We start from the raw sequence: 27,709 nt of genomic DNA, 5'->3' as shown, positions 1-27,709 counted from the left end.
TTGCTATGGTAACAAGCTGGGAACAAACATGCATTATTACATGGATGTAAAGGCTACATCTCTCTTCTGAATAGGCGCTTATTCAAAACTGGATGAATAACAATGAACCAACATCTAACCCCCCGTTAAGATCCTTTGTCAGGTACAGCAATAATGTTCAATGGTCAATTTGACCCAGCGCTCGCATACTTACCCAAATTATCCAAATTATCCAAAATTTTAAAAAAAAAAAAAAAAAAAAAAAAATCCTACCAAGCGTTGTTAAAGCTGGGGTTTGTAAGTTTTTTTTGTTTTATTTGGTCAAAAATCCATAATAATCTTTGAGCATATTGTAATCAAAGTGTTCTGAGTGGACATGGAATCTCATCTCCTTCTCCTGGCTCTGTAAAATGAACTTTATAAATCCAGGAGCGTGACGTCTCAATGTCAGCCAATCAGAGTTCTTTCTACAAACACGTGGGCTGTTTTTGGCATTAGTATTGGCTGCTCATCTGAAGTCAGACGCGTTCAGGTATCCTCGATAGTAAAAGTGAAGTGACGGACGTTCCAGCAAAAGTCTTCATCGCAGCGTTAAACACAACAGTTACACAGCAAATCAAGAGGAAAAAGGCAGACCGAGGTGGAGAACCAACAGTTAAAAGGCACAATTATAGTCTGGATGTGGAGTGATGGTTATCAGTCCGCTCAGAGCGGCAGGCAGCTGAGATCCCAGCCCGCTCTGTGTGTGCTTGTGGCGGGGACGAGCTGACGGCAGCAGCTGCTGTTTCGGTTTCAAAATGGAACGAAGAGAGCATTCTGCGTACTGCAGCTTTAATATTTAATTACTAATTCCTTTACTAAATATGCTATATTTAAAAAAATACTAACTACCCGTACTTTTCCAAGATCTTCAAACTTTAAAATGGATCAATTTGACCTGTAACATAAGGGTTAATGTGCAATTTTGGCTATTGCATTTGAATCCACTGTATCTTCCACCTGCAATTTAATTGCAAAGTTTGTAGTATAATGACAATTTGACCTCAACCTGTTCAATTCTCCATCTGGAAAACTGCAGATTCTCTGTGGTGCCGTGCATGGAAGCTAAGCTCTGACCACTCGGTTCGAAGGTAAAAAATGATTTTTGTTTTTTTTAAAAAGACAGCCTAATTGTAGATAATACTTTAATTTACTTACTTACTCATGTAGTTTGGAGCTTTACATTTTGTTTTGCGCAGTTTTGTTGTTTTTCTGATTGGCGCTACAATGTCTATGGAGTTTGGTTATCAGCGTCTCAAACATTTCACGGACGGTGAAATTATTTATTTAAATATACTAAATGAGTAAAATAAAACACAAAAATGCACAAAAAGACAACTGAAAGAATAAAAAATACACATGACTCCAAAAAAACATATATTACAGAAAAATACACCAAAACGACAACAAAAATATGAAAATGACTCAGAATACACTAAACTAAATACTTATACAAAAAATACACTAAAATGCACAAAACTACACTAAAAAAACCAACTAAAACACACAAAATTACTCCAGAATCACACTACAATGGCAACAAAAATAATAATTACACAAAAAATTCACAAAAAGACAACAGAAAGATGAAAAAAAATACACATAATTTAAACTTAAAAAAACATACATTACAGAAAAATACAACAAAAATATGAAAATGGCTCAAAATACACAAAACAAAATATTTAAAATAAATAAATAAAACTAAATATTTATACTAAAAATACATAAAACTAAATATTTACACAAAAAATACACAGAAATGACTCCTGAATCACACTACAATGGCAACAAAACAATAATTATACAAAAACACAACAGAAAGATACAAAAATACACATGACCCCAAAAAACATACATTAAAAAAAATATTTAAATTAAAAAAAAAACAGCAAACATTTATGCACAAAAAGACAACAGAAAGATACATAAATACACATGACTCCAAAAAACATATGTTACAGGAAAATACACAAAACAAAAAAATATAAAAGTGATGATGAAGTCATGCACATGTCCCATAGAATTAAACCAGGAAAATTGGACCCGCAAATATACCCCTTATGCTCCCACATGAATGCATACTTCCGACGGGCACTGTACTAGTTGAATAAATTCTTAGAATATCTGTTGTGTATCTCTTCTGCCAAAGTCAGGATTGTAAGATGACAAAAAATGTTTATATGCTCAGACCTCAGATTAAGCAGTGCGAGTATAAACCACCTGATATGAAATTCCTTTAACTTGGCATAGCAGCAATCTCAGACTTGTTGGACTCTAAATACCTGCAACAATAATAAAAAAAGTAAAACCACTGAAAACTTTCAAAAGTGGAGGGTTTTGTGTCTCCGAGTGGGGTTGGGGAGGTTTCATATGAGCATAATAGAATTTTCTACTAAAATTTATACTTGTTCCCATTGTAGTTCATCCTAAAAACTTTATTAACCACGTTAATTGTGTAAAAATTGTCTTGGAGAAAAGCTGCATTTATTTTCTCCTTCATTCAAAGGATTTGACTTTAAAGTCCAACAAAAAAGGTTAAAGCCAGAAAAGTCTTTCTACAGCATTATTCAGCCTTGCTTTTCTTTTCGCTGATCTACGTAAATTCCTGATACTGAGGTGCCCCCTGCTGTATTAATCCAATTTTAATAACATAAAGTAGGGCATAAAACAGGAGCTGCTGCAACGGTGATAACTCCAATGTTCTTACCTTAGTTGAAATCACACCTCCAACTCTCAAGATTTATTGAAAATTAAAAAAAAAATCATCCTATCTGGTGAACATAACGGCTCCTCATATTTGTAAAAAAGCTTGTCGGGACTTGGGGCTGGAACAGGTTTGGACGATATATCGAGATTCAAGACTTTTCTATTTTAGCGAAATAGAAATTACAATACTACCTATATCGATGTACAGTGGCGTGCATAGACATTTTCGGGGGCAGGTGCTCAGTGAAAAATAAGAGCCACTTTATGCAGCATGTAGAACCAACGGATGCCTTATTGTAGCAGTGTGGGATTTAAAAAATAAATAAACATTACAGGCACATGTTGAATGTAATTGCATATTTATTTATGTCAATATCTTAATAAAATTACTTGACCTTTGAACTGGTACAGTTTCACACTATAGCACTGATCAGTCAATCACTATTGTCAGCATTTTTGATTCTGTAACTGTGCATAGACTTGATGCTTTATCTGTATATGAATCTGGAGATTTATCCATCTCAACTTCTTTGCTGCAGATGCTCTACTGCTTTCCTGCTGTTGCTGCCTAGAATAGTTTTAGTATTAGCCTATTTTTTAAAGGTTGAATATAGCCTCTTAAGTAAATACAAAATTACTGCAAGAGTTGTAACATAGAAATAACTTGTTGGTACAAAATAATATAATTAGTTAAATTAGCTTAATGCCTAATTTAGTACAGCCAAACCACTTTGTGTAGTTAAAATAAAATGTGGACAGCTTTTAAGAGTAAAATTAGAGGAACAGTTCAACTTTCAAATCTGAGGTTTAAAATGCCCTAAACAGTGAACATGACTCTTGACTCTGACCTTTCATTTTCCTCTTCCTCCTTTTTCTGCTGCTGGATGCTTTTATCCAGGAGAGCAGAGAACTGCTGTAGCTCCCTTTCTTTTTCCTTTCTTATCCTCTCCTTTCTAGGCATTATACGGCAATTGGTAAATAAAAAGAGACCAACAAAATTAATAAGACTGTTTGGTTAAATTTCAACAAGGTACAGGGCTACTTTTTCTGCAGGGATTTGGGAATTGCCTGTTTGTCATTTAGCAAATAAATTACTGCAAGTGTTAATTCTGTAGCCTTATGTAAACCTGTACACAATAGCCAGCTAAAAACAAACTCTACCGGTGGTCATCATCACGTCATATCTATCATTGATTTTGAGGAGCGTCTAGCTTTTTTAAGCAGGTTGGCTGATTTTATGCCCAGCTGTGTGGCGTTGAGACAGGCTACTTCACAATAGAGACGAATAAATGCAAGTTAAATCTTGGCAACTGAGGCTTATTAGGGGGCAAACAACACACTCGACTCGATTAATTTATGTGTTACCTGGCTAGTGGGCAGGGGAGGAGGTGTGTTTTGGGCTGCAGCTGTGCAGTGTCTACTGCTACAATAACGCGCCTCCGTTTGTGTCTGTCAACGTGAACGCTCAGAGCAGAGGTGTGTGCGGGTGGGGGTGGAGGGAATATTAATTGGGGCATTATTATCACACGCTTTTAATCGATGAGCACTAACAGATGGTCATGTCAGCATGGGCCACAAAAAAAAAAAAAACTTTCAAAAGGGCACTTGCTTGGTCCAGAGGGCGAAGGGCAGGTGCTTTATCGCCACCTCGTGTCTACATGTGCACGCCAATGTTGATATATTTTCTATAGCTAATTTTGTATTAAAATACTTGTTTTAGGAGTTGCTGCTTTTTCAAATTCTCAGAACAGCATGGAAAGCTCAGTTAGATGGATTGCTGAATGCGCCCTAACGCAGACCTACCACAAAACAAGCCACACTATAGAACTCACTCACATGTGCTGTCCCCTATAGGAGAAAAATCCAAAAATGACACATATTGTGCAGCTATTTGTTAGTAAATGTGCCTGTGTGGCATTTTGCACAAACAAATTTAACCCTGAATTGTCTTTCTGGTCAGACTTTATTTGAATTAAAATTATTGAGATTTATATCATATATCGCTATTTAGAGAAAAAATACTGAGATATGAGTTGTGGTCCATATTGCTCAGCCCTATTTGGGCCTTCAGTAAACAACTTTGCATATGCCTCAACTCCCTGTAACTTGATCAGATTTGAGCTGTGTACATATACTGTTGAAAACACTCATGATTAGTCACATATATTGGCCTATATCTGAGCTGGCACAACTTGTGTATGTGTATATATATATATATATATATATATATATATATATATATATAGGGGCAACAGAGTACAACAAACTTGATAAAAAAAATAATTCCCGAAAAAAAAATGTCTTTGGGATCGCCAGAAATTCTTGATAATAAAATGGGGTCACGATCCAAAAAAGGTTGGGAACCACAGTATTAACGCTAGTTTTGAATTCATATGTGTAATCCTGCAGACTTTCAAACATCCCTTCAGCGATCATGCCTCTCTTTGACAGAGCTATTGAAACAATCATTGTAGCTTGATCTAACATGAATAAAACAGGATAAGATTGTCCTAAAGCAGAGGAAGTGTAACCTTAGCTGTTCATATTGAACATTACCCCGTAAAGGTTGAGGTCCCATAAGCCTACATAAATGGGATGACTTACTAAGTGGATGTATGGAGTTGCCTTTATGCATTGCTGACTTTCAGTTGGTGTTTGCTATTATCTACCCTACAGACATGTATTGTGTACTCTCCCTCCTCGTTTCCTGTCTTTTATCACTTTTTCTTTCATGTTCTTTCCCCACTCCTCCTCCTCCTCCTCCTTTCTAATCTACAAGCCATTTCTTTCCTCCTAATTCTCTAAAAATATTTCTAGGGGTTTATTCAATCTGAATTTAGCGCAATCACTGTGTGGGTAACGTACAAAGAGATCCAGACAAAAAAAGTCTTCAGTTCATGGCTTTTTTTCATGACATTTAAAAGGTAACCAAGTGTACATTTGGCTGTGTCCTTCAACCTTCCGAGTTCGTGACTTCACTTCCTTTTACATTGCGATGGCTTAAAAGCTACTTGAGTAATCTGAAGCAAGAAAATGTGTTTAATCAATTAAAAATATATATATTTCATCTAGTTTTTCTTTGTCAGAGAATCTGTATTATATTTTTCAACATTTTTATACATTACAAGGATCTCAGAATACCACATAATATTTTATTGTTGTGCACTTGTGTTTAAATCTTTTCATTTTAAAACCAATTTGACCAGAAAACTACCAACAAGAAAATATAGAATTCCTTGGCCAATCACATTTTGTGATAGCAATTATACAGTCATGTAGACTTTGGGTTACAGTGCTTGATTTACTAATAAATGAATATTTGACTCTGACAGAGCCTGGATGCAAAGGAACTTGGGACAACATAGCTTGCTGGGATGGGGCAGAGTTTGGCATGACTGTGACCATCCCATGTCCTCGAGTCCTGAGGATAGTATTTGGCAGAAATGGTAAGCTCTTCATCAGTATTAAAACGTTATTGCTGAATCGGAATCCAAAGTCCTAAATCAATGTAACTAAAGTGAGAAAGTACTTTAAGAACTGTTAGAGAAATGTGGGTTATGCCCAATGTATTATAAATTAGAAAAAAGGGCTTTCTCCAGATGTGGCCGAGTCTAGAGTTTGATTTTCTCAACTATCACTTCTCACACCGGTCAGGCTAGCTTGAGTCATTTCCTTTTGTCCAATTCTTTTCCACTACATATACTGCTCTGTCAGTAGTCTCTGTTACGGGAGGTGGTTGTCCATGTGGTGGGATCGATGTCTAAGTTGAGTAGGTCACGTTTCAGGACATGTTTGAAACGTATAGGCAGGGATGACCTACAGGCTTTTTATGATCTTTAAGCCTTGGAGGATAATGTGAGGGAGACAGGTGTCAGGCTTTCTGTTCACATGGCCAGCCCAGTGCAAGCATATACATTGAATTTTGGATGAGAGTAATCTGGATCAGGTGATTTCAAATAACTTCTCATTAGTCATATGTGCCTTCGAAGATACATTGATTAGCGATCTGAAGGATTGTGTGAAATGCAGTCAAACAGTCCTCCTGGGACCTGTAGGTTGTCCAGCATTCACATCCGGAAAGCAAAACACTTAGTACACAAGCCTCATAGATTCTGACCTTTGTTCGAACTGTCAGAAGCTTAATATTACAAACACATTTTGATAGTTTCCTGATGAGTTAAGATCTCCGTATTTCAGAGCAGAGTTTCGCACGACTGTGGCCATCCCCTGACCTCGACTTCTGAGGATTGTATTTGGTAGAAATGGTAAGCTCTTCATCAAGCAACATTTGTACTAAAATGTAATTTTTAAATCAGAATCCAAAGTTCTTAATCATTGTATTGAAAGGTACACCGCTGACTTTTTGACCCAAAGAGTTGACCCATATGAGTTATTTTAAATGATTCCTCAGGCCAATACTGACAGTATCAATGCTCCAAGCGGGGCTTCTCTCTTGAAATACTGACCATGTAAATTTGGAGAGACGGACCATCTGTGGCCAGGTCATGTGACCTGGAGAATGCCTGGAGAACATTTCATTTTACGGCAGTCACGTGACCACAGGCTCGGATATACAGTACATAGTTCCCACGTGACGTCACAACATACAGGGATTTCCCTGCCCTGGCGCCATTGCTGTGGTTGAAGAGCACAATATGGTAGTTTTGTGTTGGGTTAATGGTGCACTAATCACTGCGATAGTTCAGTTAAACATGGATTCTTTAGTAAGGGAAGTCGGCAAGTCAGATCCGTAACTTCGGGATAAGGATTGGCTCTCAGGGCTGGGGTGTGAAGCGTGGCTGGACTCGCGCCCAAAGTTACAGGTCAACTAGCTGCAATTAACTGCTCAAAAGACAAGGGAGGCTGACCCGACTGACTGTTGATTTTTGCGACAGTGCTGCGGCGTTTGTGGCCACTTGGGGCGCTTGCGTGAAAGTTACTGGTCTTGCGCCCCTAGTGGCCAAAAGTTACACAGTGTGCCTTTAAAGAGAGAAAGTACTTTAAGACCTTTAAGAGAAATGTGTGTTATGCCCAATGTAAATTAATAAAACGAGTCAAGATTTTGATTTTCTCAACCATTTCTTTACACACCAACATGTTAACATCACCAACAATGATGAGGCCTTTTGTCCTCTTTAACCTCGTTTTCTTTCTTCGACTTCCTGCACAGATAGTCTTCCCTTGAATCTATCTGACTTTTTTAACCAATGACCAGATAGCAAATTTCCATTATCATTTGTCCTGTGATCCATATGCACAATTTAGCAAGAGGTTTGTTTTGACCCAAAGCTCTGGCTCCTTTGCCTGAACGGGTCCAACTATTCCTTCTCTTTTTAATTACCTCTTTCATCAGAGTTTCCAAAGTACCTTGTACTCACTCAGTGTTTTGATTTCTTAATTTATTTCTAAGGACCCTCAAATATTGATGGTTTTTGTTGATAAAGCTGGGACTCTAACAGAGAAACTCATACCATGGTGGCTCAAACAATGTATTTTCTGTCTACTATAAAGTTTGGTAACTAATGGTGAGAAAAAAAGCAGTATGTCAAGGCCAAAGTGTTACAAGCTGCGAAGTAAGGTTACTTTTTGCGACTCAAACACAAAGAAGACTATCATCATGTAGGTCACACAAGCCCGGAATTAATGCTTTCCTTAAGGCTACTCGTGTGCTTTGTAGCTCCCTTTTTGCTTAGTGAATTTAAAATTCAGTTTTGGATTTTGTTCAAAAACTGTCTAAGTAATCATGCATAGGCAGAAGAAGAAAAATCTGCTCTTGCAAAAACTATTAACTCTGTAATATAAGGATACTTCTTGCCTTGGTTAATATTGCTTCATGTTTAATGTTTAGTTCAACCATATGTTTTGTCATTGCTTTCACAAATATACTTTTTCACCTGACTAAGATTGATGACTATGCCTATACTCCAATAATGTGAAAAAAGTGAGACATAAGAGAGCTAATTGTCATTTCTTATTGTGAAGCTAGGACATAGCATTTTAAAAGTGAATAAAGCCTCCACAGATTTGGTGAACCAAAAATCTCTATCAAATTTAGTAAAACAACTTTTATTTTTGTGATGTGGTATTTTTTATATTCATCTCTCTCAAATGGTATTAAAGTGAACTGGGAGCCTATAATTTCCAGTGCATCTCTTTTCCCACAGGTAACATTAGCAGGAACTGTACATCAGCAGGATGGTCGGATGTTTTTCCCAACATAACCAGTGTGTGTGGGTCGGACACTAGCCAAGACAAGGTGCAGTATAGGACTACACATTTGCTGTGTGTATGTGCGCGTGCTCGTGTTAATAATGTCACCAGTGCACTAATGAATTCTGACTGTGCAGCCGGAAAAGAAGCTGTAACATTACAAAAAACCCCATTAGTGGCCCCTAATTGACAAAGCCTGCAGGGTTGATTGTTCATTAACACTGTTAAAAGCTGAAAGACTGCATCCTTAAAAAGGTCAGTATGCTCAATAGTAGAGCAAAATGTGAGCAATTTGTGTAGGATAATAACTGGGATCATTTACTGAAGAAAAACATAGAAACATTAGCGTGTTTTGTTTTACAAAAGAAAAACAATGTTATATCTCGTGAGCATCTGTTTAACTTAAAGGCATGAAACCAACTGGAAAACCACATTGGATTTGTTCGCAGTTTACAAAACAAGGGATAAAATCATTATCTAGGTCAGTGGTTCACAACTGGTCTGTCTTTGGGAGCCATCATTACCAAATAACTACAAGCTCATTTCAAACAATCAGACCTGACTTTTTCAATGATTCAAATGATGTAGACTCAATGTCTTAGGCAGAAAATAATCCATAAAAAGTGCAGTTTGAAATAGAAATTCTCAAGTGGAGCTACTCAAGAATTTGATTTAAAAATCTGTATAAAGGTGCAGTCCACAAATGCAGGGACAGAGGCGGAGCTAAGATGCATTAAACTAATATTTATTGTTCTCTTAGGCATGGTCAGGCAAGCAGCGATTCAGCACACAGGTGGTCAGTGCAGGGAGGCAGAGGTATCCGAAAACACAAAAAGGCAAAACAAAATAAAACCCTATCCTGACATAGCCCCCCCTCATTAAGGAGCAGGTTTTAAAAACTCCTCAAAAAAATAATAATAACTACACAAACACCCAACCAGTGTGGGTAGACGGTGGAACTCCCACGAGGTGGAGCAGATGGGCCCAAAGAGCATGAGTCCCGCGGCCTTCCATGAGGCGGGAGAGACTAGGCCGGGAAGCAGGACTCTGGGGGCCTCTCGTGAGGCGGCACAGGCAGGTACAAGGAACTGGGTTCTGGCGGCCTCCTCTGAGGCAGGCTTGGCACTTTGGGGGCCAGACAAGGAGGGTTCTGGCGGCCCAGACAAAGGGGGCTCAGGCGGGACAGACGGTGACACCTCCGGCGGGCCAGACCAAGAGGGCTCTGGCGGTCCAGACAAAGGGGACACCTTCGGCGAGCCAGACCAAGAGGGCTGTTGGGAGCCGAAACTGGCGGCGGAGTTGGCCTTGCCCCGAAAGCTAGGAGACTCAGGGATGCTAGCTCCGGAGGCTAGGAGACTCAGGGACGCTAACCCCGGAAGCTAGGGGACACAGGAACGCTAGCCTAGAAGCTAGGAGACTGACTGGGAACTGGACTGTAACTGAGGACTGGATAAAGGCTGGATACTGGACTCCAACTGAGTGTTGTGTGCTGAGGAGGAACTTAGCTTTTGATGGTGCGAGGATTCTAGTGACGAGGATCCGGGGGCTGAAGTTGTCTCCGGAGGTGGAGTACAGGGAGAACCTAGCAACCTCCTGATCTGCTTCTTTGCATTCTTCAATGTGTCTGCCACGACGGGGACTCTTTCCAGAGCAGGCCGGAGACGATTGGCCACACAACCTCCCATCAGAGTGTCCACTCTCCCCTGGGGAAAGATGGTCTCCTTAAGTCTGGAGAGCAAGGGCTTCAGCTCGGCAAGAAGATCTTCCAACTCTCTACAAAATGAAAAATCCTGCATTGAGGGTCCCGCTGAGTCTGTGGGTGGCTGGGACATTCTGTCACGTACAGGTGTAGGTGCAGACCCAAATGCAGGGACAGAGGCAGAGCTCAGGTGCATTATACCAATATTTATTGTTCTCTTAAGCGTGGTCAGGCAAGCAGGGATTCTGCACACAGGTAGTCAGTCCAGGGAGGCAGAGGTATCCAAAAACACAAAAAGGCAAAACCGAGAACATGGAGCGAGCGTAAACAAGAACAATATCCAAAAGCAAAAACGCTTGTAGATCCAGGAATTACTGGCATGAAACCGAGCCCAGGTCACATGTGATAACGTCATGATGTCACAGCACTAAGCTGAGGCAAAGCCTTCCCATTTATATACAGAGCAGTTAATTGCAGCTGGTGACCAATCACCAGCAGCTGGTGCCCAGCAGGAGAAAGCTGCCAGGAGGGAGGTCAAGAGTTCCTGCCTGCTCTACAAAATAAAACCCCATCCTGACACTAATAGTATGTAGTAGACTGTATATACTCATTGAGTGTGTAGTGTATAGTACGTTAGTATGCGATTTTAAACACGTGATTGCTTGGCGGCCTGAAGCTTAAGTCCCAACTAGAGTAATGTACAATACAAGTTAAACTCTTGCATTTTATTTACAATAAAAATGATAACACTTAGTGAATGAAAATTATATTTAACACATCTCTCAAAAATCTGTCAGTAGCAAGAGGTGAAAAATTTGTAGCATCTCAGCATTAAAATGTGAGCTCGAATCAAGAGTGTTATAAAACCAAAAGCATCTCCACAAATACAGCTCAGGATGATTCATCGATAAATTCTGCATCGTTTGTTTGTTGGTTGGTTGATCCACACTTTTTGGGTGTAAATCCCTCCCAGGTATCTTTTACTTTTCTTTAAACCCTTTACCAACATACCAAAGGTGACGTATTTAATGGAGGGGATTACTTCCCAACCTTTCCTGTCTTCATATCAATTGTGAATGGATTTAGAATAAGGCATGGGAGTATGAGTATGGCACTGTGGGCAGTGTTGGGAGTAGCACATTACAAAATTAACGAGTTACTGTAATGTATTCCTTTTTCCAGTAATGAAAAAAAGCAATATATAACTCATTACAATCTCAGTAATGCAAGTTACATTGAGACTTTAATGAATTCAACTAGTATTCCAATGAAAACAAAAAAAAAACGGTCAAAAAAGTGTTGAAGACACTATTGTAAATTGTACCCCTTTCTGTGGTCTAGAATTGTGGTATTATATATCCATTTGGCTATGGTCAGGTCCTAATTTATTCTATTATTTAGACATAAGGTTTGTGTTTAAGTTTATACTTTTATTTGGTATATAGCCTTTTTGGCTCTAAGGCTTATTTCAATTACATTAAAAATGTATTTACAGTTACATTTCCAGTCATTTGTTTTATGATGACTGATTGAATGTTGTATTCCGAGAGGATGTTTTTGTTAGTCTATGTTTAGGGCATTGTTTTGCAAATGTTGCCCATTTTAAAGCACTGATTATATGTTTACATTGTTATATGAGAAGATGTTAAGGTGCTGATGACTGATTCAAAGGTCAATAAAATATTATATGAAAAAGGCAAGTGTTTTGTGTTGTCACTATTGTAATACAAATATGTTACGTTTTTATGCCTGTAACTAGTAATATAAAATGTATTACCATTTTAGAGTAACTTGCCCAACACTGACTGTGGGTATGCTGGCTATCAAAATCAGTATTTGGTTATGGTAAAACTAAATCTCCTAAAACTCTCCAATAATAGCAGTTATTATCATTTTCTGTCAACGGTGGGATAATAAGCCCTGCCTCCTCTTTCATTGCTTTCACTCCAGTTGGGTCACAACAATTTGAATAACCCATTGTGCTTTGTAACTGTCTACCAGCACATTTTATTAGTCTGTTTTCCTTTCCTCTTTGTATTTTCCAGTCGGGGGTAAACAAGGAGGTCTTTTTTTAAATCAACCAAAAATCCTGAACTAGTGGGTTCATCATTCATGAATAGGTTGTTTTAGGACAAAGGGTAAAAAGGGACACTGTTTCTAAAATACTCTCCTCTTCATAGAGTGGCTAAGGATGCAACAACATTTAAAGTCGATGGAATTCAAATGGAGTTTAGTTGCCAGTAGAGATTAGAAAGGGAAAAGGAATCTTGCAAGAATAAGTAAGCGAAAGAGTGCATTTATATGTTGTAGGAAAGCCAATATTTTTGACTATATCCACAACATCATTTGACATGGTAAAGTGCTACAGTACTTTTAAAGTATTTTTGTTTTTCCTTAAAACAGTCATCATTGAACATGGACATCTTTAGAAAAAGATTTTCACTTAAAACCAAGAATCTCTTATTTCTAATTTATCTCTTTCTCAGTCAGCAATTCCTTGCATAGTTGCAGAGTTGAGTCTTTGCCTCTTTCCTGCTCAGGTTGTCTTGGAGGGTTTTTAATAATGCACAGTAGAAGTATATGAGCATCAATAAATACTGAGATGAAGAAATAACAAGCAAACCAACACTCTTGGATCAGAAAGAAATGGCAGAACCTGCAGTGAGTGTGTATTCCATTAGATTACTGCATCACTGACAAGATAACTTGACAGTCTGTGATGTATTTGGAATCGCAGGCAGCGTAGCAGGAAGCTCCCGTGTCAGTGGTTTAGAGTGAGTTTACAGTAGTCGTCAAAATGAATGAGGTCAATGTGATCAACCCAATCTCGCAGGGTAAACCGTCCATTTATTGTTTCGTGCATTTCAACAAGGTTTTCTAATTATTTTCGTGCTTCTTCAACTGACTTTTTTTGTCTTTCTTGTAACAAAACTATGCTTCAGATGGAAAGACAGAGGCCTTGACCACTGCACTAACTTAAGTTAAACAATATGATGTGGCTGAGGAGAACGGTATTAAGGGTTGAGGATTACGGTCAGCCCACGACCCCCTCCCAAAAAAAGGTGCCAGAAACTGGGGACCCCCACTGTTCCTGAAGGTGGTTGAACACAGACATTGAAGAGCATTCATGTGGAGACAGGGCCATCTATAAAGGGGAGAGATTTTTGCGGCCCATCCATAAAGTCAACAAAATGATGTTCCATTGTTCTATGAATCTGTGATAACCACATTTATTTACTGTTATCCAGGAAGATTTGTTATTATTTGCGCCATATAGCGTAGTCTTAAAGATGTAAATCCTGTAAAATAGGTTAAAAGTGACCAAAAGGTGGTGAAATGGGATTTTAAAAACCACAGAAATTGGTTAAAAGTTGCACATTAGAGTGGCCAAAAACAGACAGAAAAAGGGTTTAAAGTGTCAAATTTTGACTTAAGAGTGGCAGAAAAAAGTAGGATCAATGAGTTTAAGCTGGCAATTAATGGGCATGAAAATTTGTGAATTTGGTTAAATTGGCAAAAATAAGAATTTAATTTGGTGAAAAGGGGTTAAAAGTGACAATACGGGGTCAACATATGCGATATTAGGTGGGTAAAGTTGTGGAAAGGGTTTAAAAGTGAATGTCTTAAAAGTGGAAAAAATGTGCAGAAAAGGCATTGAAATTTGATGAAGTGGCAGAAATGAGAGTATTGCAAAAATGCATTAAAAAGAGCAAAAACAGGGCAAGAAAACGTGGTGAAAAGAGGTCAAAATATGGCGAGTTTGGTGTAGTTGCAGAAAAAGAATAAAAATGAGCAAAAATGGGCTCAAATGGTTCAGAAAATATTCTTAATTTCTTAAAGGAATCTGGGGACCCCAAGGTTGAGAACCCCTGAGATAGGAGACTATATCCAGGGCTATGATTGGGGTTAAGGTTGGGGAAATAACTTCAAATTTAAATACATTACTTTGAAATTCCTTGCAGAAAGCATGAAAAAACAACAACATTCCTAGCAGCATAATAAAAAAAAGACGAAATCTTGTTTGCACGCACGTAGCAATAGATTATGTCATTTACGTCGCAGTTTCACAATCTCCCATGAGACAGGACTGAGTGATGAGCCCTGTCTTCCATGCAAACAGGTTTGGATTGGGCTTGTTTCAATTTATAGCTGATTTAAGATCATAACACACCCAACTCCAAAAACACAGTTAAAACAACAGCAAAATGCAAACAAAATTGCACAAAGACAGAAAAATGTATAAAATGACAGAAAAAATGTTCAAAAAGACAAGGTTCAGGTTCAGGTGACTTTATTAATACCCGTAAGTAGATTTGTTTTGCAGTGAAAAACAGAGGATGGCATCTACATTAACATTAAAACAACAGACCACAAAGCACTGACAAAAACAGACAATTCACAACGCAGCATCGTACTCGCAGGCTGACCAGGACCGAAGGAATCAGGGGCAACTGAGCAATTTAAAGATCATTACAGCATGACAACAATAACACATAAAAAATATAACAAAAACACAAAAAGGAAACAGAAAAAATGAATTGAAAAACACACAAAGGGGCAGATTCACTAAGATCTGAAATAAAAGGTCGTAAACCAGGTGCGTCCCTAAATCCTTTGGTGGCGCTGTTTGCTCACCTGCTGTGGGTAATTCACTAACATTGCGGCACTAATAGCTACGCGTATAGACGTGGTTGAGACCGCCCTATTTAAATAAACATTTTGCTCGTTGAATGTGGAGAGGTGAGTGCACAGAAGCACAAAAGGACACTTGAAGAAATTCAGTTGGAGACGTGGACTTCTCTGTCTTCTGCACAAGCATTCAATAATGTAGAAAACTAAATAAACAAAAATAAAAATGTTGTTAAATAAACTTTAAAACCTAAAGTTATTTTTCCTCCCAATTTAATGTGTCTGTTCAGTTCCTGTAACTTTGCTCTAATCAGTCCATGGAAAACGTCATTCAGCAGGTCTGAGCTCCTGAGCAGCGCTGTCACGTACACTCAAGATATGAACATTGTTCCATCGGTCAAAACATGGAGAGGAAGACACGGAGCGGTGCGTCTGGAGTGACATCCATGGAGCTCCGGACAGCGACTCTGCACCGTTAGGCATCCAATCGAATCTCTCCCTCACGCACACTTTACTCTGCATTTTCTCATTCAGTGGCTGTTAATAATGCCTATTGTTTTATTTGAATTATTTTCTCATACTAGAAAGATTAACTGGAGCCTTTTTTTTCCCCCTTTTTTGTTTTGTGTCAACAGTTACTGCAGCCGTGATCTCTGTGTGTGTGTTTGCACCTGCCTGTGGGTCGTACTATTTTCAGTGCAGAAAACAGTCACCGCAAACAGTTCCTGGTTTGATAAATTGCATTGAGTCCATTGCATTAATTTATTTGCATTTTACCCTCCCATTTTTTGCGCTCCTTAAGAGATCTGCCTACTTTACATATTCATCAGAGGGAAATGCGCTAAATGGATTGTGGGCGCATTGTGACACGCTGAAGACACGCAGTCCTGATTCCCTTGAGTTTGCACCCCTTATTAGCGCGTGGAGTGACATTTGCACACGTTTTAATGCCCCTAAACCTTAAGTGAATCTGCCCCAAAATGTCTAAAAACTCACACCAAAGGACTACAAAGGCAAAACCCTTTGTTCTTTCCTGTAATAACGCTCAGATTGGTCGTTACTCTAAATACCAACATGAATGTTGATAATGTGGCCCTTGGATCAGACGATCACATTTTTCGCGGACCCTGCTCTGATAGAAGTTGCCCATCTCTGTCATAAGTAATCAGCAGGGGAATTTAAAACTACCAAGCTCGAATTTCAGAGAATGTTTCCTCCTCTGCTGTGTGCTGCTCATGCTTTTTTTAAAAAAAACCTCCTGCACAGTCAGTCTTCTTGTTAGCTTGTGCTCTGAGTTATGAAGTGAAATGCATTTGGTCCTCTGTGTTCAGCGATTCTTTTCACTCTTTTTTTTTTTTTTTTTTTGGCTCACTGCTGTTGCATAACTGCGACTTCCCCCAACTCACTGGTTTGGCTCATTTTAGGTCACAGCTGAATTGTCTATTGTGCTGTCCTACCTTCTGTCTTGTTCCCAAATTGTCATGTCCTTATTTATCCTCTTGTCTCATGTGTTTTCAGCTCACGTAATTTATTACTGTATTTAGGGCCACAGTTAGATTAATAAGAAGTTATTGGTGGACAGCAGGTGCTAAATAGTATTAATACGTAACAGAATAACATGATATAAAAAGGATGTATAAATAGAAGTTAATAACAACTCTAGGCTTATGTTGTTTTTTTTTTGCAGCTAGTCTTTTATGTGGTGGTGCAGACGTTGTATACACTGGGACACAGTCTGTCTTTGATTGCTCTTACCACAGGAAGTGCCATCCTCTGTCTATTCAGGTAAGACTGATGTAAGACACGTTGTAGTTATCAAAAAAGCTGATTTGTGTTGCGTATAATGTATAAAGTATCCTAACCGACAATTCTGCAGGCTGAAAATAATCTGTCAGTTTAATCTGGCTCTAAACGCACGATTACTTGTTGCCTTTTTTGCCATTTCAAAGGTTTGATAATATCTGTGGATTTATTCCTGGGTTTGTCTATATTGAGGTAAATTGCAATTTGTACACAAAAGATGCATGCAGTGAAATAAAATTGGCAGATATCAATAGTAGGGATGTCCTGATACAACTTTTTCATTTTCGATATGATACCGTTTTGTTTTTTTTTTTTTTCTCACTTTCTTTTCTTTAACAAAAAAATAATAATGGCTTATTTTGTAGTGTGGAATGTTAGAAAAGGCTTGATCTAGTGATGTCACTCAAATAGAGAACAATAGTCAGCAACAGTAGGTATGAGAAAAATTTACCCATTTATTATTAACCAATTTGGTTACATAATTTTTAACCGTCAACATAATATCTACAGTATTCTACAAATGAATAAAACGAAAAATAATAATAATAATAAATAAATAAAGAAATTAAAAAATTGGAAAATCCGTACATTTTTTTAATTTGATATTCGATATTGGTTTTCAGGCTAATAGTGGACCGATATCCGAATATCATCCGGGACACCCCTAATCAATAGCCTTGTAAAGCCATTGTCCTTATACTCTTTTTCTTTTTTGATTTCCTTTCTTATTATCCTTATACTCAATGTCAGAAGATTATATACCAATTATACAAGAACATTTTTCATATTTTCCCTAGATTTGACTGTTGTCAATGTAAAGCCCACACTTTGATTTAGAAATTTAGATTTATAAAAACCATATATATTTAATGGATTCTCTCTCTTTAAGGACTAGGTAATAATGGTGTTTGTGCTAGCATCCTGCAAATAGGTACTCTAAAAGCTCCTAAAAGACCATTCGTACATATATTGTTTCATTTAAATTATCTTGCATGTACTGGAGACAACAGTCTTTGATCACAGCATTGGTTTTCAAAGTATGAACTTCAGTTCTAAAGCAGAGCCCAGGATGAAGCTCTGAATGTGTTTACATGACACTAGAAAATACAATGGACCAGATCAAATTGTCATCAACACATAAAAGAATCTCTGAGGCCTGGGGTGTTTAAACAGGAACACTCAGAGATCGCAAACCAAGCACCAAATGTCTTTTTTTTTTTTACCAGATATTGGCAGTTATCTGGATCAATGACCATGATCATTCACACAAGACATTTCTATTTCCATCAATAATGATACAGTAGGATCGATTGTATGGGCATGCCCAAATTGATAATTGATGAACCAACCTGACTTAACTGAGTCAGATTTCATAAATGTCAGTCAATTACAAACCGAGATATAGATATATATATATATATATATGAGGTAATTTTGACAATTATTTCCATTTTTCAAACTGACTCAGAATCAGTATATTGATCCGGTGTCACAGTCTGAGTTAACGCCGTACTGAGATTATAACCTTAACCCTAACCTAATCCAATAAATAAATATAACGCGTCCGTTCACTTTGAAAACAAAAATAAACAAAAAATTATTTATTTATTTTTTTTAGCAAAAATTCATTTTACGGCGTATATATGAGCATATACAATCTCAGTACGATGTGAACTCAGTACATGACACCGGTCTTTTTCTGGTTAACATTTTTTGTTAAAATCCGTGTAATACTTTTGATGTAATTCTGCTAACAGACAAACAAACAAACAAATAAATTAACACCAGTGAAAATATTACCTCTTTGGCGGAGGTAACAATGTTAGAACTGTGTTTTTTGGGTTTTCCTCACTATGGATGATGCTTATTCATATATTTCCTTGTGATTTATTCCTTGTTTATCCTTATTTCCTTATTTAATTATCAGTGCTTTACCTAATTATGTACATTTTACTTTTCTTGTCTTTGTTTTGTGTTATATTTCTTGAGCCTCTGTAAAAAAGTGATTTCCTCCTGGGATCAATAATGTATTTCTGATTGTGATTCTGATCTGTGGTACACCTGGAACATCTGTTCAGAAAGCTCCACTGCACCAGGAACTTTATCCACCTCAACCTCTTCTTCTCCTTCATCCTGAGAGCCGTAGCCGTGCTGGTGAAAGACGACATCCTCTTCAACCGAACGTCACAGTGCTCCAACCAGCCATCTTTGGTGAGGTCACCACTTTGTCCTTGTCCAAGGTCATATCCTGAGGGGGAAGATAGTAGAGTACAAACCAACATACCGTAGTCGTGTTGAAAGCTCAGCTGCCACACACACACACACACACACACACACACACACACACACAAAGTACAATCTTAACACTTAACCTCCACTTTCTGTTTTAATTTTTTCTCCTGACATAAACATACTGTAAATGCATTTTTCTGCATTCTCTTTTACTTCTTTTTTTTGTGGTGAAATAACCAAACTTCAGGGTGTCATGAAGAACAAGTAAAAAAAATTGATGTCATCAAAATTAGCCGTGTCCCCATCCAATATTGATATCGGATATCGGGCCAATATTAGCCTGAAAACGAATATCGGATTAAAATTTCTGTATTTACCGATATTTATTCATTTATTTATTTTTTTAATTGATTTTTAATGTATTTTATTCAATTGTAGAATACTGCAGATACTATATTGTATGTAACCAATAGGTTAATAATAAATGGGTGAGTTTTTCTCATACCTACTGTTGCTGACTATTGTTCTCTGTTTGAGTGACATCACTTGATCAAGCCTTTTCTAACATTCCACACTACAAAATAAGTCATTATTATTTGTAAATGTAAATGTAAATGTATGATGTATGTATATCGGTATCGGCCGATTCGCAAGGCTGCAATATTGGTATCGTATCGGAAATGAAGAAGTTGTATCAGGACATCCCTGATCTAAATTCCTTTAGTGTAAAACTTTTTCCATCAAATTGACACAAGCTTAAAAATGTCCAAATATCTGAAAAAAATGACTGAAACCTACTTCCATAGAGTTAAGAATGTCTGAATAATTCAAAACCAAAGTAAAACAGATGGATTCAAGGCATGTGTCCTATACCAGCTGGTACATTTATCAATTACAATTACATTTTCTATTATGTTCAATTAAAATTCAATGATAATTATGGTAACGCGGATTTTTTCCCAATTACAAAGAAATTACAATTATTATTTTCCCCCTGAAAGGCAATTACAATTACATTCTCAATTACTAAAGTTCAATTCCAATTTGACTAACTTTTATTCACAAAGCGTTCTGATGATTGCATGTGGTTTTATGTGTGTGTATGATTTTGTTTTATCATCTTTACGATTTACTGCAGTGATTATAAAGTCTTAAGTAAAAGCCCAACTAGGGACAACAGTTGGAATATAGCAATAGCTATAGACGCTTTGTACAAAACATCAGTTACATTCACAGTATAGTCACTATGTAAAATTGTATCGTCCCTATTAAAAAAATCTATTATATCCTAACTCTAACCACTAACCCACTAACCCTTACCACCAGTAAGGGTGTAATTGTTAACTACATACAGTATGTGTGAGCCATAGAACTGTTGCGTTTAATCAAAAGTATAGTTTACAATTTTTATAGAATTTCCATGGTAATTACAATTACAAAGTAAATGATCTGAATTCAATTACAATTCAAATACGATTACAGCAGCAGCAAGTTTTTTTCAGCTACAATTATGATTATAATTAAAGTATAATTGTAGTTAATTATCGACTGCGCAATTACAAGTATGATTGACCCCAACCCTGCTTGATGAAGTACTTACATTACTTTTCATTCCGAGCCAATATTTACGGATGATTTTGTAACTTTGTTCTGTACAAATGAATGTTCACGCCACATGTTCACCTACTCAGTGAGTAAACCCACGTACAGGAATGAGGTCATTGGTCATCGTCTGTTGGTTATGAATTCAGGGGGCGTGTCACAGTGCGTGAAAGTCTTTTGCAGTCGTACATGGCCCGCAAACACAATAAATGGAGGTCTGATAGCAGAGACTAGTGTAAAGGTTAATGTAATGTCATACAATACATGACAAGATCCAGTTAAGATCTTTGGCCCCAAGGCACGTATCCAACCTCTCAACCTTTATGTGTGTGTGTGTGCGTGTGTGTGTGTGTGTGACCTTTAGGTGGGATGTAAAGCCAGCCTGGTGTTCTTCCAGTATTTCATCATGGCCAACTTCTTTTGGTTGCTGGTGGAGGGTCTGTACCTTCACACTCTGCTGGTCGTCATCTTCTCTGAAAACAGACACTTTATAGTCTACATGTTTATCGGCTGGGGTTAGTACGGCTAACAATATAGTAATAATCAAACTAAATCCAACTGTGACATCAGATGCAAATGCAAAATGTACACTTTTTTTTTTTAATTTGTACATGCTTGAACAAAGTTTCCCTAAAACACATATTTTCCTTTCAGGCATCATTCAGTTATTGTTTAGAAATGAAACAATAAAAATACTAAATAAAATGTTTGACGGGCTGCATAGGTTTTAGATGGCGCTATAGCACCTCCTAGCCCTGATGTAGCGCCGCCATTGGTCATGGTCTAGATCAGTGGTTCCCAACCAGGGGTACGTGTACTTGAACACATTGCAGGGGGTACTTGGAAACATTGACGAATCTATTTCCAACATGCTGAGTCATTTTTCAGACACTGTACATGCTCGTCCAACATCTTTTCCACCATATTGTGGCCTTAATATCCTACTAAATTGTTACTAACATGTTTGAGGTAGATAAATTCTCTGATATACAATAATTGTAATGCACACAATTGATATTTAGTGTGCGTTAAACGTACAGGTTGACATTTTCAAGCTGCAGGAGATTTCAGAGGCCAACATGTTAACAACGCATGTAAATAAAACAAGAAAAGTTACTAAATCTGGAGTGATGAAGGGGTTCTCCTAATCTGAAGAGAAGCCTCGGGGGGTACATGAGACAGAAAAGGTCTAGATCAGTGGTTCTCAAACCTTTCTCTTATTTCTAAATCCAAGTACCCCCTTTGTCCGACTTCAACATTTTGCATGTGAAAAAACAAATGTAGAGCATAATGATGGAATGAATGAGCTTTAACACACATTTTAAAGAATCCCATGTTGCAAATAAGTGGAATAAAACAGGTGTGTAGTGGCTCCTGAATACATTTTTTTCTTCAGTATTTATCATTTCTGGTAATAAATAGAATCATTTCCATCATCATTGTTATGATTATAATTTCTAAGTAAAAATGAACATTATAAAACCCCATTTATATATATATATATATACTGTATATATATCTTTCATTTCTTAATTTTCCACTCTCTCTGTGCCATTGCGTACCCCTAGGGATACGCGTACCCCCATTTGAGAAACACTGGTCAAGATGGAATATATCGTTGTCAAGGAATCAATGATACATTTAATTTTGAGAAAAAAAAAAAAAGAAATCAAGCGATCTCGGTGATTATGTTTGTAAAATAAATACTTTTCTATATGTGGGAAAAAGTTATGAAAGATGTAGTTCTAGTAGTGGTGAACATTGTCCACGTGGTGTGTTTTGTTGGGCAAATTTCATATCTTAATCTTCTATACCAGGCTTTAAAATATCACCAGTGCATAAAGCAATAATATATCCAGTCATGATGTTTCCTGGTTGTTTGCAGGAATCCCCACTGTGTTTGTGTCAGCATGGGTAATGACAAGGATTTATTTGGAAGACATAGGGTGAGTACTACACTAACCAACACTCATTTCCATCCTCTATAATTGGATTATATCAGCATGTTGTTTTGTTACAATAAAATAAATATATTATGAGATCTGACAAAATGGTAACTATATTCTTATTATGTATGTAAATATATGAAGGTTGATGAGAATATCTTAGGCTTTGTTAACAATAGTTTTGTATTAGATATTCATCAGATTTGATCTGTTGCTAATTCTGGACATATCACTCTGAGGAAAAATATGATCTTGCTTGTCAAAAAGTGTGTCATAAGATTATTCAAATACCATAAATACCCTGAAGTATTTCTGTGTTTCTGATGCTGCAGATTAGCTCAGCTTTCTGTCATCATCATTGTGTTCAAATATAAGCTTGCATCATCCATTTCCCTTTTCCCTGTGGAGGGGGTTGGATGTTGATTCAATGTATGCAACACTGATATTTTCTATAATGTGCTCAGATGCTGGGAAAGAAATGACAACCCCATTCCTAACTGGGTAATCAACGGACCAATCGGATTCTCCATTTTGGTAGGTGAATAGTTTTTGTTTGTTTTTCTTTTTGCACAGAACTTAAATGTGCATAATTTCCAATTTCATGTTCACCACAACAAATAGTTTTTCAGGTGATACGCAGTGATGATATCTTGTATTTGCATGTTCTGGTACATTAATGTGTCAACAAAAGGTTTTAGGTCTCAGACTTTCTCGAACCCCGACTCATTGTTGAATTAAACAAGCCACTGTGATCATTGTTAAGATACAAACACAGCAAACTAATGTAATACCACTCTAAATGACATGAAATACACACAGTGTTCTTTGTCGTTTGTGTTCATATCCCACTGAGTGAGAGTCTAATGTCAGCTCCACAGTATTATTTATTCTCAGCGGGGGAGTTTTCTGTGAGCGGAGGATGGCATGTTATAAAAACACTTTTTTCTCTCCATTGTTTTTTCAGTATTGCCTATGGACCTTATTCCTGGGAATCTTCCTGTGTGATAAATGCGTATCATACAGTGAAGACATAGGCTTCATCTTAATTGTTGTTTACACAAAACCTTAAGTTTTACATAATACAAACCCAATCATTACAATTCCCTCCTTCTGGAACATTACACATAACTCATTTGGACCAGGAACCCTCAGTATTTATTTCTGATCTGTATATCACTCAATATAATTTAATCTTCACTCTTCTGTACCTTTTAATATTTTCTATAGTTATTACATCTTCTTTTGTTGCCTTTTATATTTTTACAGTCCTATTTTTAATAAGGGAAAGGAGTAGTTGGGAACATAATTTCATTGTTTAATCACAATGATGTATCTTTTAAATAATAGATAAACTATGTATCAGAAAGATACAGGTCAGCTGACTGAAGCCTTTTAGGGCCTGTACCACAAAGCTGGATTTCCTCTTTATCGCGCTAACTTCCGGAACTTATTCTGTATGTGCTGTACTTCGACAATGGTTAACTTCTTATCAAGGGTAAATCACCATGGTAACTTAGGCTGAACAGCTTACCTGGTCGGTAGTAGGGATGTGAAGGAAAAAAAACAATATTGCGATATATTGCGATTTTTTTGGGTGCCGATTTTAAATCGATTTTTTTATTTTTTTAAATTGATTTGAGAAAAAAATAATAATATATGTTTTTAAATGTTTTATATTTAATCAATATGTTTGTATATTTGTGCAATATTTCAGTGGTTACAATGCTTTCAATGTGTTGCAATGGTTACTTGATGCACTTGATGTTATGATGGCAGTGTGTATCGTCTGCAATATTTATGTACAGTATTGTCTTGGAAAACGACCTGCCAAAGAATAGATGGATCAGACAGTATGAAATATAAAACAGCAACTGACATGGTCTGTGTCTTAAAGTGAAAGTGATCAGTGTTTGTTTAATGTCCGATGAATTAATATTCATTCATTATACTCACAAATTTACACATTAACAGTCATCAATTCTCTGCCTGCGTTCCTTCCTTTCTGCATTTGCTGGTCTGAATTATGGATTTTAATTCTCCATATATTTTCTTAAAAATGATTCTTCATTTGTGATGCAAGTTGCTCTGCACAGTTTCTCCATGTTTGCGATTGGTCAGACGCTGCAATCTCCGCCCGTTTTATGTGAGCACGCATAAATCCAGGTCGGAGAACCCTGGGTTAAGTTAAACGTGTTGATATCCTGTTTCGTAGTACAGCTGCTTTGTGACGGAAAACGTGTGGTTAAGTGAAGCCCGCTAACGGAGGGATATCCCAGATATGCTAGTCCAGTTTTTTAGTATAGGTCCCTTAATGAATTAATGTGTAATGTACAATATCATATTTTTTAGAACTTATTTTTTATTTTCAAAGCAGACAACTGGTACATTTTCAAACACAATTTTCTAACTTATTACATTTTCGAAAATTCTTACAGCTGTGTCCATACTGTGTTGTGATTGACAGATTGTAACAATCATATTTTACTAATAGTAGATCTGAACAAATTTCAGCCACAACTGCATTACTTTTGCAATGTGATAAAAAACAAAACAAGATCTGCGGGCCCAGGGCAGTTCCTGGGTTTGCAGTAGCGGTTTTTTTTGCACATATACTGGTATACGATGCACTGGCACGCCTTGGGATGTGAGATAAAACTCATACTGGGCTTAACCTTAGACACGTTAATCCCAAATACCTGCTTTAGGTACTACCATTCACTCATTCCCCCTGTTCACAGCCACCACCATTATAGCTAAGCTTCACCATACTGGCTGGATTACACAACATAATAAGCACAATATATTCTACAACCTCACATCTCACCCTCACTGCAAAACAGTCTATTCTTCCTCACCTTTTCTATTTCCTGTCTTGAGTCTCTCCTCCCTGCTCCCTTTCCCCTCCCCTTCCCCCTCCCCCTCCACTTAGGTGTAACACTGCTCTCCCTTTTTATATCCTCCCTATAATAAAAGATTTCTTACCCTTCCTTAGGGAGGGCTGGTGATGGTCACAATTAAGCAATAAAATAAATCAATGTATTTAACAAAATATGCATTGCTGTCTCATAATGATTACACTTCCTGTGGTGTTGGACTTTGACAGCATGTGCAGACAAGTAAGAAAAAAAAAAAAGTTAAAAAAAACAAAACAAAACAAAACAAAACAAGATATAATTACTTTTTGAATAACAATATATACAACACCTTATTAGAAAATGATTACCAAAGTGTTGCACAATGTCACTATCACTATCAGAAGCTGCTGTTTTTTTTTTTTTTTAGTTTTTTGTGCAGATTATTTGGTTGTATTTAATTAATGGGTGGAGCTCTATTCTACTCAGCAATAAAAAAAAAAAAGTCACCCCACATGTGGATGTCTGACTCGTATGTTATTTCCACTTCGTTTTAAGGTGAATTTCATCCAGTTCATCTGCATCATTAGGATCTTGGTTCAGAAGCTGAGATGTCCTGATGTTGGTGGCAATGACCAATCACAATACAGGTATTTCACACCTGGGCTCCACATTGCTGCTCCCTTAACAGCATGAAAACAGCAAAGCTTTACAGTTTGAAATCCTATATAGCTACGCACCTTTAATATAAACTACAGAGGTTGCCCTTTCCTTTCATTATAGTTATGATGATATGTTTATTAATCATTTAACAAAAGATGCTCATGATACAGTAAATATAGCTTAGTAAACATAGTTTACTTCTGTAGAAGCGCCTACTTTGTTTTTAATCCAAAACCATCATTTTGATCTCCAACTGAATATCAGGTATTCTCATGTACGATGGTAGAGTGGGATAAAAGACAGAAAAAAAACCTTGATAAATTTACCCCCATGTGCAATCTCCTGCTTAGTGTCGGTGAGTCATGGATCTCAATGCGTGGAGCTCAGTGGAAGGCAAAGCTGGGTTGATGCAGAGAGAGAAAACTGACAGTAAATGTATTCATTTATTCCAACTGGGAAAAGGATCAGCAACGTTAGGCTGCACTGTGTTTGTATTGCATATTTTTAATTTAATGGTTGTTATGTATTAACAGAACTCTCTCTTGGTTGGTTCTGGTCAGACTGCCCTAAGCAGACCAGATACCATAGCACAGTGATAGCACACACCAAGGTTTCTGCCATGTTTTGACTACCACTATGAGCAACTTTTTATGACAATTTTGGGGGAATAATTTGAAGAAAATTGCAGGATTTTTGAAAAATGTATAGATTTGAGATTAAAAATGACATCCATCATGTGATATAAAATGGAGAAAATGTGAGGCCTGCTAATTTTGTAGAATGTCATTGAATTTGTTTATTATTTTGTAGATATCTACAACTGCATTAGTTGGTAAATTACACAATGATTCATGGCTTCTCACACTTTTTGACTTTCTTGCGTGAGCTGAATTGGATACTCTAAAGGGCCAGATTTGGTCCCCGGACCTTGAGTTTGACACGTGGTTTAGAAATTCCTCAGAATCAAACTTTCTTTTTTGATCAACAATAAAGAATGTCCCACCTTGTGCCACATTTGGACAGCTGGTGCTGCTGGAGGAAAATGTCTTCATTCAGACTTTTATTTTGAAACGTATCCTGCACCCACCACACACACACACACACAACACAATCGCCAATTTGACAAATCTGACAAACAAACAACAAAAAAGTAAAATCTCAAATGTCGGCCTGTCATTGATTTCTTTCAGGAGGCTGGCTAAGTCCACTCTCCTGCTGATCCCTCTGTTTGGAATACACTACGTGGTCTTTGTGTCGCTAAGTGAATCCATCGCAGAGGACTACAAGATATTTTTCGACCTCGCGCTAGGATCCTTTCAGGTACAAAATCACTGTCCCTTTTACAA

The 27,709-nt window shown here is 37.3% G+C and overlaps 1 protein-coding gene across 1 annotated transcript in view; it reads left to right on the top strand.

Annotated features, from left to right (window-relative positions):
• vipr2 (vasoactive intestinal peptide receptor 2) overlaps positions 1-27,709 on the top strand; it is a 38,682-nt gene that overhangs the window by 9,684 nt on the left and 1,289 nt on the right. The window contains exons 3-11 of the mRNA XM_028472601.1: positions 6,060-6,173; positions 8,892-8,983; positions 16,953-17,050; positions 19,147-19,279; positions 21,267-21,417; positions 22,788-22,848; positions 23,313-23,382; positions 26,259-26,350; positions 27,554-27,683. Coding sequence (XP_028328402.1) covers positions 6,060-6,173; positions 8,892-8,983; positions 16,953-17,050; positions 19,147-19,279; positions 21,267-21,417; positions 22,788-22,848; positions 23,313-23,382; positions 26,259-26,350; positions 27,554-27,683 — 941 coding nt within the window. The remainder of the gene's footprint in view (positions 1-6,059; positions 6,174-8,891; positions 8,984-16,952; positions 17,051-19,146; positions 19,280-21,266; positions 21,418-22,787; positions 22,849-23,312; positions 23,383-26,258; positions 26,351-27,553; positions 27,684-27,709) is intronic.

This window comes from Gouania willdenowi, chromosome 17 (assembly GCF_900634775.1).
Source record: "Gouania willdenowi chromosome 17, fGouWil2.1, whole genome shotgun sequence".
NCBI classification, from domain to species: Eukaryota; Metazoa; Chordata; class Actinopteri; order Blenniiformes; family Gobiesocidae; genus Gouania; species Gouania willdenowi.
The sequence above is the reverse complement of the archived record's forward strand: the minus strand, read 5'-3'. Positions and strand labels throughout refer to the sequence as shown.